This window comes from Sturnus vulgaris, chromosome 1 (assembly GCF_052056855.1).
Source record: "Sturnus vulgaris isolate bStuVul1 chromosome 1, bStuVul1.hap1, whole genome shotgun sequence".
Lineage (NCBI taxonomy): Eukaryota > Metazoa > Chordata > Aves > Passeriformes > Sturnidae > Sturnus > Sturnus vulgaris.
The window spans coordinates 122,458,952-122,472,593 of record NC_142243.1 but is presented as its reverse complement, the minus strand read 5'-3'; the positions used below and the strand labels follow the sequence as shown (position 1 = coordinate 122,472,593).

Genomic DNA, 13,642 nt, shown 5'->3' with positions numbered 1-13,642 from the left:
AGTGGGCAACATCTCTTTTCTTAAAATCTGACTTTCCTACCCTGCTGTGATCTCTTGTAGCACCCACTTATGGTGCTGATTTTGCACTTATTTCTATGCATGTTCACAGACGTTCAATTCTGATTCCCACTGGCAAAGCTTTTACAACTACAAGAGCTGACCGTGCTCTTTAGTACGGTTTTCATTGTGTATTACTCACATATTTTTCTATTTTTTTCCAAGAGTAGAGTCATGTACCATGAAGCACTACTTTGCAGAATTTACAAGGAGAATTACTAAGGCAAAAATACGGTATTTTGTATATATCATCTGTTTTAATGTCTTTTGTATTTTCTTCTGCAAAATGTCCTTAGTTTTCTCTGTATACAGCCAGTATGAATCAACACTCACATCTAAATAAGACTTAGCTTTCTGGTAAAGGATAGGACATGGAATTACTGAGCTGATGAAGAATCAAAGCTCACAGTGTATGAGAGATTCCCTGTAGGAGTTCACAGGAATGACTTTGGGAGGACAAACAGATCAATATCTGAGAGGAGTAACTGGATTCCAGCACAGCTTCAGTGTGGCAGCAGCCTAAACCCTGTGGCCTGAGAACTCTGTGGGCTGGAATGTGTTCAGTGCCTGAAGTAACAAATTAAAGGTAAAATTTAAATGACAATTTATAATGGGGATTCCCCCCACCTCCTCCCGGTGTCTTTGAGATTTACTCCTGCACAATTACTACCTCCATCCTTTGAAATATTCAGCAAGGGTTTAAAGAAATGTACACACACATCCACTGGATCTCCCTGGATCCTGCATTATCCGGGCTGGACACCACAGGTAGGAAGGACTGAGCTGTGGCCCCGCTTATTGTGCACTCAGCAACCATCGCCTAAGCTTCGGAAAATGAAGCCTGACCAGGGTGACGGTGTTCACCAGTGTCCCCACAGCCTGCTAACCCCACTCCAGATGTGACTCGGCACAGACACCCAGCATCTCCCGCCTGGCTTCAGCTTCCTGCCATCGACACCGCTGCCTCACAGACCTCTCCACCAGCTATTCTCCAGGTTTCCTGCGCCCCTCCTCCCCCGACCCTGTCGGGGCGGCTCCGGTGGGCACCGCGGGGGCCGGGCTGCCCTCAGCCCCGAGCCTGGGGGGGGACAGGGCGGCCCCGTGCGGGGCGGCAGCGGCGGGACGGGGCTCCCGGCCGGACGGGGCTCCCGGCGGGACGGCGCCGCCCCTCAGCCCTCACCCGGCGGCGCGGGGAGAGCCACGGCCCGCAGGGCTGGGCCGCGCAGAGGCAGCGCCCGTGCCCAGTACCTCACGGAAAGGACCCAGTACCTCACGGAAGTCCCAGCCTGCCCCGCACCCACGGCTGCCGCGGCCCCGCGGCCACCACCGGGACTGGTGACTCAGCCCCACACGGCTACTGTCTTCACCCGCGGGCAGGGCACTGGGCACGGGACATGGCTCTGTCAGCGCACAAAGTACTGCGGCAATGTACTTACAGAACCATTTTCTCTCATTAATACATATTGCATATTTAACTGTTGCCTTCAGCATGCCAGGCACTCCCAAACTTACCTCTCCGGGAGATCACCTCTGAACTCTCTGTGTGTCCTATTTCAGTTCACATTTTTACAATCACCGTGCTGAATTTCATTCAGTCCATCTTTCGTGTGGTCTCTCTCGTTTTCCGCCCAGGCGGAGATACCGGAGTCCACAAGAGCAGCTCCGTGCCCGGCCCCGCAGCGCCGGAGAAAGGCCTGCTCCTCATGGGATGAGTGCTTGGGCTCCCTCTCTGCAGGGGGAGGAACAATCCCTTTCCCCTACAGACAGGCAGAACAAAATCCCCTGCGCTAGTCACAAAAAGGCAAATTTTGCCTCCCTTTTTATCATCCAAAACAGGAAAGGAGTAGCAGAGGTAGTTGCAGTCCACTGTCCTCTCCAGGCTTTACCAAGTGTTTCAAATGTTGCTCTTCAGCTCAGCCCTGGGTGAGGCAGCTACAACACTCCACACATCTTACTTTGGAAACCATCCTCATGGGATGCACAACAGTTTGGAACAAGAGCACTGGGTACAGAAATACTGTGAGGCTTTATTTTACTGATGTTGAACAGTGTTAGCCTTTAGTTCAAAGAACTTAAGTACTTCAAGTGATGTGCTGAACACATTCACACTTTGCCACAAAGGCAGAATCTGCTGAAAGAAAAAGCTTAATAAGCCATTTTTAAGCTGCTCTTCCAGAAATAACTTCAACTGCTACACTATTTTTTAAAGGAAATAACCCCTGAATTCTGACAGGAAAAAAAAACAACAAAAAAACCCCAAAAACCCCTTCATCTAGTCTGGCAGCTACATACGAACATCTTGGAATACAAGACAAAAATTAAAAAGGGTGCTAGTTCCCACAACAACAATTTCTGAAGTGTTCCCTCTCCTTCCCACCCGTCTACAGCACTGTACCTCTTTGCCATAAAGAGAAGGTAATTACAGTAGCCACATAATTTCACAGTAATTTCAGGAGCATAGACTAAAAATTCAGTATGAAAATGGATACTTCCTTTCATACCATCAATTTGTTTCCAGTCCATCAGAAAGCCATGTTAAAACGTTTTAAATAAAAAAATAAAAAAACCAAAAACCACAAACCCAAAAAACGCAAAACAACCAACCTCCATCCCCCCAACCCCACACTAAAAAAACCCCCCAGGGCTGTTACTTCCAAGTTATTTTAATGCCAAGGAAACAATTTCACAGTTGTTGGTTGTCCTGAACAGCTTTTTTCAACCCTTGCAGAAGAGAACTATGGAAAATGAGTGCCAAGCCACCTTTCCGCTCCTACAAATGATACAGTTCCTTCCTTCCTCTGCTGCCAATGTCAATTCTTAATTTTTACCCAATCACTCCTTCCAAAACCTCATGAAGCAACTGCTAAGCATCACTTAACCACTATGCAGGAGACTGTGCTCTAGGAGATACTCCTTGAGGTAAGCAAGGAATCCTGTTTTACTATCTGCTCTTCTAATATATTGATACAACATTTAGTTCAAAAGAATTAGAATTTGATAACTCTCTCCCCCAGGTTCTCAATTCTTATAAGATTTTGATGCAGTATAAAGAGTATTTATTTTAGCTGCTTATTTTACCAAAAACAAGGTGACTTAGATACTGAAATTTATGTAACATTCATTCAATTTATGTATCATTATGATGTATCAGTATCTTTCCAGACTTCTCTCAAATCAAGGCATTGAACTGAATGTATTTATGAACAAAAAACACGGAACATTTTTGGAGTAACAGACAAAAATAAGTTGTTATTTACAAGTAATATATATAATAAAACTACTACCATTATATGCCTTTTATACATTGTAACTGCAGTCAATTTTTGCATTGTTTAAAAAAATTTCCTTAAACAGAAATTGTTCAGAATTATGTTTGTCCATACACGTGTATGTTATGAGAAATACAATAGCTTTTCACATTTTTAAAGTTATCAGTGTAATTTACATTTTCCCCCAATAGCAAGTGAAGATTTAAAAATGGTGCAAACTGGAACGCAAAGACAAGTAGCTACAAGCGCTGAAATACAATCAATTTGGAACATAAGAGTGTTTTAAACTACCAATCTGTGTGAAAAATCCCTAATATTTGGCATGATCATCTCACCACCCACCCCCAAAATGTCAAAGCTAATTGACTTGCTTTTAAAGTAACCATGATTATTGCATATTAGATCTTTGGAGAAGCAGAGCTTAAACCAAAAATATTTTTAATGTACTTGAAATATAGACACTTAGCTCAGGGAAGAAAGAAAAGTAGAACACATAATAAGTAACGTTATCAAATCAATCCAGTTAATTTGTTCTGTCCTTGCTTTGAGTAATACCCCATACCTCAGATAATCCAGTTGAGTCAATGGGTACTTCAGCAAGTACAAGAGCAACAATCCAGTTTTATATGACCAAATTTTCATTCTGCAGAAGTCCTTTAAGAATCTTTGTCCTTAACTTAAATCATTTAAGTGCTGACAGGTAAATTAACACATATTCCAAACTGGTAACAGGGAAAACATTTACCTTTTTTTAAACCAGGATATACAAAAGACAATTTGCATAGTTACAATTCAAGCACAAAGTCACTGTAAATAAGTACAAAAGCATTTATAAATTTACTGAATTTGCTGCTGTTTTTGCCAGCCAAATTAGATAGGTATGAATGTAAACTCAAAGGGATTGAGGAGAACAGTCAGTGTTTTTGCTTAAAAAATACGTAGAGAATGCTTTTTAAAGGTTTTAAAAAATATTTTCTGCAGCAGGAACAAACAGTTCAAACCCCAAAGAAAGCCATCAAAAATGCCCAAATTCCTCCTATACAGCAGAGAAAGTTTGTTCATAGGTTTCAAACCTACATACAAGACGAGGCACTATTTACGCTATTTTGGAATGTGTCCATAATCCTAACATTTCAATTCAACCCAAGGCTTCCAAACCACTCTTCGCTTCTTTGTCCCTAGGAAAACCCATCTTCAGAAGGTGGTGCATAAGAAAATCCAACAAATGCATCATCTGCCTCTAGGACACTGGCATTAACAATGTTGTAGTCAGAAGAAACACAAACTGAGTATGGGACCATTTCTTCTGTGAACACTGCATCAAAATTCCCAATATCGTCTGGTCCAACCTAGAAAACAGAAGGATCTGTCAGTCAAATTAATACAGTGTTTTAAACTTGTCCTTGTCCTTTAGGTTCCAAATTTAACTCTCAAGGCTATCTATTTTGTCTATTTAAGTAAAAGAAATTTAAGGAAGAACACCTCCATCTCTGAAAACAGGTATTAAAAGGCTGGGGTTTTTTCATTTAGGTTGGAGTTTTGACAAAATCCTACATTCTTAATGATCCCATAAACCTAAAAAATATGAAAAACAGTCTCTCTTAGGGAGATTAGCTCAGTTGAATTTATGGGTTCAGTCCCCATATGGGGCATTCACTTAAAAGCTGGACTTGATGATCCTTGTGGGTCCCTTTCAAGCCAGAATATCCTGTGATGTGTGATCTGAGATGCAAACACTAATACCACTGCCACACCCCAGGCACCTACCACATTAGGATTAAATGGTGGTGGAATCTTCTTCTGAAGAAGATCAGTCCAGCTGAGAGATTCGAAGAACGGGTGCTTTTGAATTTCAAGCTGCAGCAAATAATGAAGATTTTAGATATTTCATAATTCCATCCTGTGCATCACAGTAAGCATTACTTCATACTACATGCACAAAGGGAAGTTCTTAACAGCAATTAAAATTTGTGAGACTGCCTCTATAAACGGTTTTTCTTCTAAGATCATATTTTCTGCTTTTAAGCCCTAAAATCAACAACCTTGAAGTCTACCACACAGCAAGAATGTTTTCTGTTAGTATCTGTTCCTACGTTAAAGTTTTGTTAGTTTTTGTAAAGCATATCTCACATCTGAGAAGTAGCTGCTTCAACAACTCTGCCATATACTTACTATTTAAGAAGCAGCAAACAGCTATGTTAAATCCTTTCATCTTGCTCAGTTACAAGGTTCATACACTAACATAAGGACTGCAAACCAAAGATGACAAAGATCCCACCACTAATGGATGCAGTACACCCTCTAGATCATTACACAGTTCTGAAGACACCTGTAACTTTCTCTCATCAACTTTTTGCAAACAAAGGTTTTGTTGCTACACTGGGAAAATGTCTGCATGATTTTAAGGCCAAAGAAAAAAGCTGCTGTTTGCATGGAACTAGTGTTCCTCTTTACCTGAAGACTAGTTTCCAAATCATTAGCATTTGCACATGACAGCCTTTTCTCTTGATTATTTCCCAGTTTCACTATGAACAGTGAAACCTACTTAGTGACTGCTACACCAGCAACTGTTTTTCCTTTGCTGGCAGGTACAGCAGCAACCAAGCTCAAAATAATCAACAATCATTGCTTCTTATCCCCAGCAGCTACCCAGGGATGGACCCCACTGGTATCTTTACTGAAGAAATAAAAAGGGGAAAAACAGAGGCAGATGCAGCAATGCAATTTCTGTTTCCAATTATTAATCCTGTGCTGTGCACATTAATTTGGTGAGTCCCTTTAAATGAAATAGGGCTTGATAAATTAGGAGTTACTTACAAAGTCTTCCCTTGCTCCAAGTCTGCTTTGCCGATCTTTCTCCAGAAGTTCTTCCAGGATAGACCAGGCTGTAAGACTGATTCCTGGGCGCAAAACCAGGGGTTTATGAAGAATATTATCGTACATCTCAGCGACATCACGGCAGTAAAAAGGAGGCTAAAAAAATACAAGTTCTAATGAATTTGAAGCCACATGCAATGTTGTTTCATATGTTATGTATGATCAGTAAATGATTCTGTAAGACATACAAGCAGCGAAGCAGAAATCTCCTTTTCATGCACTGCAAACTTCTAATTCAGTCATCACCAGTGCTAGAACTTTATACTTGCTAACTTCCCACCACCCGCCTCCTCTACTCCTAACGTGTTCTCACACTCATAAGTATCCATAGATGCCATCCAGCTTCAAAGCTCCCACTGAACTTGCCTGAAAAGAACCTGAGAATGGGAAAACAAATCCATCTCCCGATTTAAGGTCCTATGGGAGGAGCCAGAACTCGAGAAAACTAGAAGAGCAGATTTTTACTGGAGTAATTACATATGACTAGAAGAAGCATAGCAAGATTTTTTTTTTGTTCTAATGCTGTCAGAAGCTTGGAGAAAACCAGGGATACCTAAGTAAAAAATTTTACTTATAAGCTGTTTTCGTTCTTTTTGTGTGTATTATCACTGGTGTTTCAGTTTACTTTCAGAGTCTCTCAAAATGATGACTGATTTTGCTGATGTCTACGAGTTTGCTTTTCCACGAACCATCAGATACCATTTTACCAATGTAAAATCCAAAAGAGAAAAACAAGCTCTACATAAGTACAAGACAATCTGTTAATCTGCTTAAATGGAGTATTCCAATATTAAGAAAAAGTTAGCATCTTTAACAACACTCAAAGGTTACTTCAAATAAAAGGGGAGAGGGGAGGAAAGCAACTTTTACATATCAGGTACATACCAGCCCATAAAGCATCTCATAAAGAACTGCACCAAGGCACCACCAGTCTACTGTGTTGTCATAGGGCTGCTTTTTAATGACTTCTGGTGCAAGATACTAAAATTAAAAAAAAAAAAAAAAAGGACTTTAGAGAATGAGGCTAGCATGGATAAAACCTAGGGTTTAGTCACTTCATAATAAACACTTACAAGAAAAGTTGCTTCATAACAATCAAATGTTTCAGCTACAACTCACTCATCTTTCACTGCCTTCAAAGGTTTTTCCTATAATTTACTGTAAGTTTACCAAATTACTAAATTTTCTAATCCTCTGTTCAGTGAATCCCTCCTACGTGTTTAAGCCTTCCACATTCTAAATTTTCCAGTGTACTTTTCTCAGTAAAAAGACAACAGTTCAATAATTCAGTCAGCAAGTTCAAACTTTCATGCATATGCAATAATTTGCTTGAGTCACAGATATTAATTCCCTATAAGCTTACTAAGAATCAATGGCAGGATATGGCAAGTAGATTCCTACTGACAGATCTGTAGCAGCTGTTACACAAACTAACTCTAACTGTACTGTGTCTACCCAGCAATTAGGAGACATGGGAGAAAACAGTATTTGAAAAAGGCTGGAAAAACAGAGGAAGGAAGAGATGAGTTATGACCATGTGGGTAGCCAGCAGCAGACACTGCATATTAGTAAGAAGAACAACGAATAGATTTGTAGGGAGCTTGTCTTTGGGTTGGTTTCATCTTGTTAAAAGAATGCAAACCTCCCAGCAGTACAAAACACAGTATCTGACCTTCCAGTTACACCAGTATTAACAGTAGTCAACAGTCATTAATTACTGATAAAAAACCCATGAAAGTTGTCAACATACTTCTGGGGTCCCACAGAAAGTTGCAGTGGTATCAGAAGTTGCAATCCCTTCTTTACAAAGTCCAAAGTCTGTCAAGACAACATGACCCTGTTTAAGAAAGAGTGATAAGTTAAAAAGAGAACATGCTCAACATGTGAATACACAGAAGTGCCAATTTTGTGAGAGAACACAGAAAATAGAAATAATCTTGCATACTTACTAGTGAATCTAGGAGAATGTTTTCTGGTTTTAAATCCCTATTAAAAAAGAAAAAGTAGTAAATCAAAACAGCAGTCACAAGTTCTTCCTTCAGAGGCTAGGGTTTTATTATTCTTCAGCTGGAAAGCTTCAAGTTTTGATGAAATTGTTATGTTCAGGTTTCTTGTAAGATGATTCCTTGTAGAGTTTTTTATTTGGTGATTTGTCCTATTTTGAATTTCTGCAGGACAAGGATACATTTCAGAAACTTACCTGTACACTATATTTATGGAGTGTAAGTAGCCCAGTGCACTGGCTATTTCAGCAGCATAAAATCTGGCTCTGTGCTCAGGAAAGGAACGTTCTCTTTGTAAGTGAAAGAACAGCTGTAAATACACAAATAGGAAATAAGAGCATTACATAGACAAAACAAATCAGATTAATAACATGTAATTTTACAGTGAAGAGTAATTTATTTTCTTGTCCACTTTAAAAAAAAATACAATGAAATAGAATTGGTTTTACTGCATGACTTGGTCATTACTTTACTCTCTTCCCTGCTTTTGTGGCTCAGATGGATAGGTATCTCAGACACATTCCCTTAAAAACCAGGACCACTCAAAAGGAACTAGAGTAAATCACTAAGCTGGGAATAGAAGTTGGCAGGACTAAATCATGCAAGATTGCCTCCAAGCAGAATATAACCAGGTGTCAAGTAAGTCATCCTTCCTTTCTGTAAATTCCAAGATTTACAAAATTATTTATAGAATTGTATTCTGAAATAACCTAGATTACTGTGTGAGATGTATATTCCAAGCTGATCCACCAATTCTCTCTACTACAGAGAATTGTCTGGCTGCAAATAATTTGGGCAGATACGAAAGTCAAGACAAAGACTGAATCATAAACATACAGATTCAACTATATTACACACTAAACTTGCAAAGATTTTAAGAAAAATGAAGTGTTCTGGTTTCTGCCTCCAAAGTTCAGGAAAAATAAAAAGCCACCCCAGCTTTCCAAGCTTTTCATTCAAATTTGAAAGCTGTTTTGAACAGCTTTTATTTTGCTTGAAACAATGCAAAACTACGTTCTGGCCACAATTCAGAGTAGAGCAAAAGGGGATTTTGCTAATACAGTCTAAGTAAGGTGACAGCACATTAGACAAGAGAAATGCCTATCTTGTCCCAACTCTGACACAACAGAATAAATTCAGCTGTCATTTTCCTTCCTTCCCCTTTCAAATATCAGCATCTCACCTGATGCAGATGCAAGAGGAAGCTAGTGCTACATGGTGAAAAATGTAAATATAAGATTAATTTGTAATAAAAGTAAATTTATATAGCTGTAAAATACAGTATTTGTATCTGACAAGTATGACTATATTTGGATTGAAGTTGTCAGTAAGAACAGGAACAGGGTCCAAATGGCTACAGAGGTCTGTAGCATCAGCAGATAATAACAGAAGTTTCAAAATTGGAAGAAAGCTGATCACAACCCATTGCAAATGATCATTTCACTCCTCCCACCTAGAATTAGCAGAATAGACAGACTAAAGTGCAAACAAAACCACCACATACCTCTCCTCCATTTACAAAATCCAGGACAAAGTAAAGCTTTTCTGTTGTTTGGAATGAGTAATGTAATCCAACCAAAAATGGATGTTTCACATTTTTCAAAAGCACATTACGTTCAGCCATAATATGTTTTTGCTGCAAGAAGTAAGAGATCAATAAGTAAACAGGAATGATTTTGCAATTAAGGGAAAAAACAATGGAGGTGGGTGGAAAAAGACTATTTCTCTTAACCTCTTTCCTATTGAGAACAATTTTTTTCTGCAACACTTTGACAGCATAGTATTTCCCATCCAGTTTTCGCTTTGCAAGAAGAACCTGTGAAATTCAAAAAATGGAAGAAATATGATTGTTGCAGCTCACATACTATTGGTAATATTTTATAATTTCAGCATAACTGGAAGGTGTTCATGCTATTTTTTACAACACTGTTTCTTTGCTTCTAATACAGTCAGTCAACAATGTAATTGCCAATAGACTGAGCTTACAGTTCAGTAAAAATGTATCACAATGGTGATATGGTGAAAGACTGAATTATAATATTTGTTTTCCATGACCTGCTAAATCTTTATCAAGATCAATTTCAGCTTTTTTGGGATAAATTTTAAAGGTAAATGAATAAAAAAATGACAACATGAAAAATAATTTGGAAACGGAGATTACAAGACGGATTTTGGCATGTTTGTATAGTATCAACAGTTAATTCTCTTTTCAATGTGCTGTTGTTCACACTGCTCCATAGTATCAGAGGTTTCACAAAATAGTCCATGACAAAAAGAGGAAAAGCACGATTTGTACTCCAGCTGTTGCATAAGCATAGGGGTACCTCCCTTCCTCCCTGGGGGAAACAGAGGATCCCAACTGCTCTTAACGAGAAAGGGAAAAATCTCCCTTTTGATAGTCCCAACAAGTGGCTGAGGCAGCCAACAGCTGCACCAGGGAAAAAATGGCACGGTCACAAAGCAGCAGGAACAGGGATCCAATAGAAGAGTTTATGGGGCACCCTACAGCAACACTTCTGGAACCCCTGGCCAAGTCTCCAGTCACTGTGCACAAGAAACCAGCAAGCACCCTTGCACCACATAAGACAAAGGAATAAAAGCTCACCTTGCCAAAGCTGCCTTTCCCAATAACTTTCAGGAAATCAAAGTCTGTTGGTTTAGCACTGAAAGATATTTAGGAAGGAGACAGGTCATCTGGGTAGGAATTACAAGCCTTATAGCTGTACAGCAGTGTAGTGTAGCACAACTGCCTGTAAGCACCCTCCTTTTCTTTCTTCCACCCAGCACTGCTTCTGCAGACCTGTCCTGAGACAAAACTCCTCCTCTTCATTTTGCAATTCCATTTTCCTCTAGAGAAAGTGTTCAAGTTACATCCTCTGAGTTTATTTTATTTACTAAGTTTAACCTTATCATGTAAAGGAGAAGAAAGACCATTCATTCTCCATGGTCTAGTTTCTCGTAATTTTTAAGTCTCCATTTTCCCATGACGTCTACTGGAGCTTATTTCCAGTGGTCCAAACGTATTCTAGAGCTTATATAAGGAAAGGAAGGATCAAGTTTGTTGCCTATTCCTTCTTATTTTTTCCATTCTTCCCTCCATCCAATCCTCTCTTGTTTTAAATTTCAGTAAGAAGAGGGAGGTCCTAACACCTGCCTCTTCTTGGTGTTTGTATGAATTCACTCTCAGTTTTTCCATTTCCCACATCACCACTCCTTTCAGTTTTTCCCAGAGTACCCTTACTCTTTCCTGAATACAATTCTGTCAGCAAAACAATTATCCATGTTTTCAAATTACAAACACCATACACCTCTCTATTTATTGCCCCCGAAGGGAAGGACTCTTATGTTTCATGTCTTACTGCAATCTATTAACCACTTCCTCCTGTTACAGAACAAATCTGTGAGAAAAGCAAAACCAAAATAGAAGTCATCTTCTAGAGAAGTAAAGCAGATTCATACAGAACTGAGAACAGAACCTCTGCAGAAGACATCAAACAGAGACACAAGTTACCACTGCAGTAACTGAGTTGCAGCATCAAAAAAGCAAACCACTCCTTCGGCATGCAATAAACCAAACTTGTTTTCAGAAGCTGTGGGACCACTCCCAAGGTCAGTCTAACCTTTCAGGTTTTAAAATTAATTTTAATCCCATTTAATTAAATTTTAAATTTACATTAAACTTAATTACATTAAATTCAACTTAATTGAAACCTACTGAGGATTTCCAGATGGTCCCAGGTTGATATTCTGTGAGGTAGAGTTTAACTGTTGGGAGAAACAAAGAGGTTTACTTATAGTATTTTTTCTTCTCTCTTAGCTTTCAACCAATACTGATTTCAAAATACTCTACTAATCAGCTCAATCCATACTTTTACACTTGTTACATTCGAATTTTAAAGAGATCTAACATCTAGATTGGGAACTGAAATACCTGGCCATCATCACCTTGTCACAAATTCTTTCTACACACATCCTGTTCAAGGATGAACGTAATAAAATATCTGTGTTCATTCAGAGAGGAAAAGATCAGAAATAAAAATTGAAGAATATTTCAATAAACAAATTGTTCCTCATTCAGAACTTAACCCTTTCTGTACTTGCTTCATGAACATATTTTCTGCCTTTTACTCCAAATTCTCCAAGTTCTTACTAATACAATAATTTTAAACCCACACTGTTTATATAAGAGTAATTAATGAAAGACAGAGTGCTTGTAAAAACATGAAAGTGAACATTCTTCCAGCCCCAAGAAAAACATTACCAACCTTTTCTATCCTGACATTAAAGGTTAAATAACTCAATTCCTGGAATTCCATGAATCTTACTGGTACACACCCAGGCAGAATTTGTAAATTACAGGCAGTAGAGGAAGCCACTGTCATTTAGGTGATTTTCTCCATTTTGTTTTTGATTCAGAAAAGCAATATTTGTACTCTCATTGTGATTCTGGAAATTATCAGAAAAGAATAAACTGCACTCAATTACAAGTTACCTGGGGACAGGCTGCCAGGCAGCACAAAGCAGTAGTCCAGATATGGAAAATGGCCTGACAGCAACACTGGATGCCTCTACTCACTGAAATGAGCCAGTGGTACTGGACAGTTTTGAAAGAGCTACTGTAGAAAAAAGACTTTTTTTTTCTGAAGGCTTTTTTTGTTCCTTGTTGTTTGGCTTCATCATTTACAACATAAGGTGAATTTTCCACCAATAATATGGGGTCGAGGCCATTATGCAGTAGCTCTCTTTTTAGAATTTGCTGTGGTATGACATTTTTAATTTTTCACAGAAGGTTTATATCATTCTGCATTACTTAAAATACCTTTCAAAGGAGGAAGAAACCAGTATTTTAAACTAGTGACTTTAGAAATGAAACTTTCAGAATACACTAAATCTCCCATGGATCATACACAAACTGAAACAACTCTTACATCTCTAACAGGGGCTGAATAAGAAGAGAACTATTAATATCATATCTTTATGCCAAGTAGTAAGTAATAGAGAAGACAAGATTAAATATGGCACTTCTGCCTTCCTAGAGATACTCCAGCACTGTTTCTGGAGGCTGTAAACTGATTTTCAGAGAATCCAGCCAGCTATATAGTGGCTTTTTTGACAAAAGAAACTTCAGACCTCACACAGTGTTATATGTGAAATGAAATCAAATCCATCCTTGCTCCTAAGTGACTTTTAGAAAGACTGCAGTTTTTCCCCTGAGAGAATTCTATTTCCCCCATCTTTAAAAAAGAAGAACGCACAAGCAAACAAAAAGACAATTAAACATTCAATCTCCCCTGCTCCTTGCCAGATGTTCTTAGCAAGAGCCTTTGAACAGACTGCAAAAACTCTGACAGCTAAGTTATGACTGAAGTTGTGTTTCTTTAACCTGTATAGCAAGGGGGGAATAAGCAAGAAAAAGGCAGTAATCACTTTTACTCC

At 38.9% G+C, this 13,642-nt stretch overlaps 1 protein-coding gene across 5 annotated transcripts in view; it reads right to left on the bottom strand.

The window, feature by feature from the left end:
* Nucleotides 1-3,235: 3,235 nt before the first annotated feature.
* SGK3 (serum/glucocorticoid regulated kinase family member 3) overlaps nucleotides 3,236-13,642 on the bottom strand; it is a 54,962-nt gene continuing 44,555 nt past the window's right edge. For all 5 annotated transcript variants that reach the window (XM_014873023.2, XM_088175791.1, XM_088175798.1 and 2 more), the window contains 11 exons: nucleotides 11,922-11,971; nucleotides 10,812-10,869; nucleotides 9,939-10,022; nucleotides 9,711-9,842; nucleotides 8,404-8,516; nucleotides 8,153-8,189; nucleotides 7,954-8,040; nucleotides 7,089-7,184; nucleotides 6,144-6,299; nucleotides 5,094-5,183; nucleotides 3,236-4,675 (listed from right to left, as the gene is read on the bottom strand). In XM_014873023.2, the coding sequence (XP_014728509.1) occupies nucleotides 4,505-4,675; nucleotides 5,094-5,183; nucleotides 6,144-6,299; nucleotides 7,089-7,184; nucleotides 7,954-8,040; nucleotides 8,153-8,189; nucleotides 8,404-8,516; nucleotides 9,711-9,842; nucleotides 9,939-10,022; nucleotides 10,812-10,869; nucleotides 11,922-11,971 (1,074 nt within the window). In that variant the 3' untranslated portion in view covers nucleotides 3,236-4,504. The remainder of the gene's footprint in view (nucleotides 4,676-5,093; nucleotides 5,184-6,143; nucleotides 6,300-7,088; nucleotides 7,185-7,953; nucleotides 8,041-8,152; nucleotides 8,190-8,403; nucleotides 8,517-9,710; nucleotides 9,843-9,938; nucleotides 10,023-10,811; nucleotides 10,870-11,921; nucleotides 11,972-13,642) is intronic.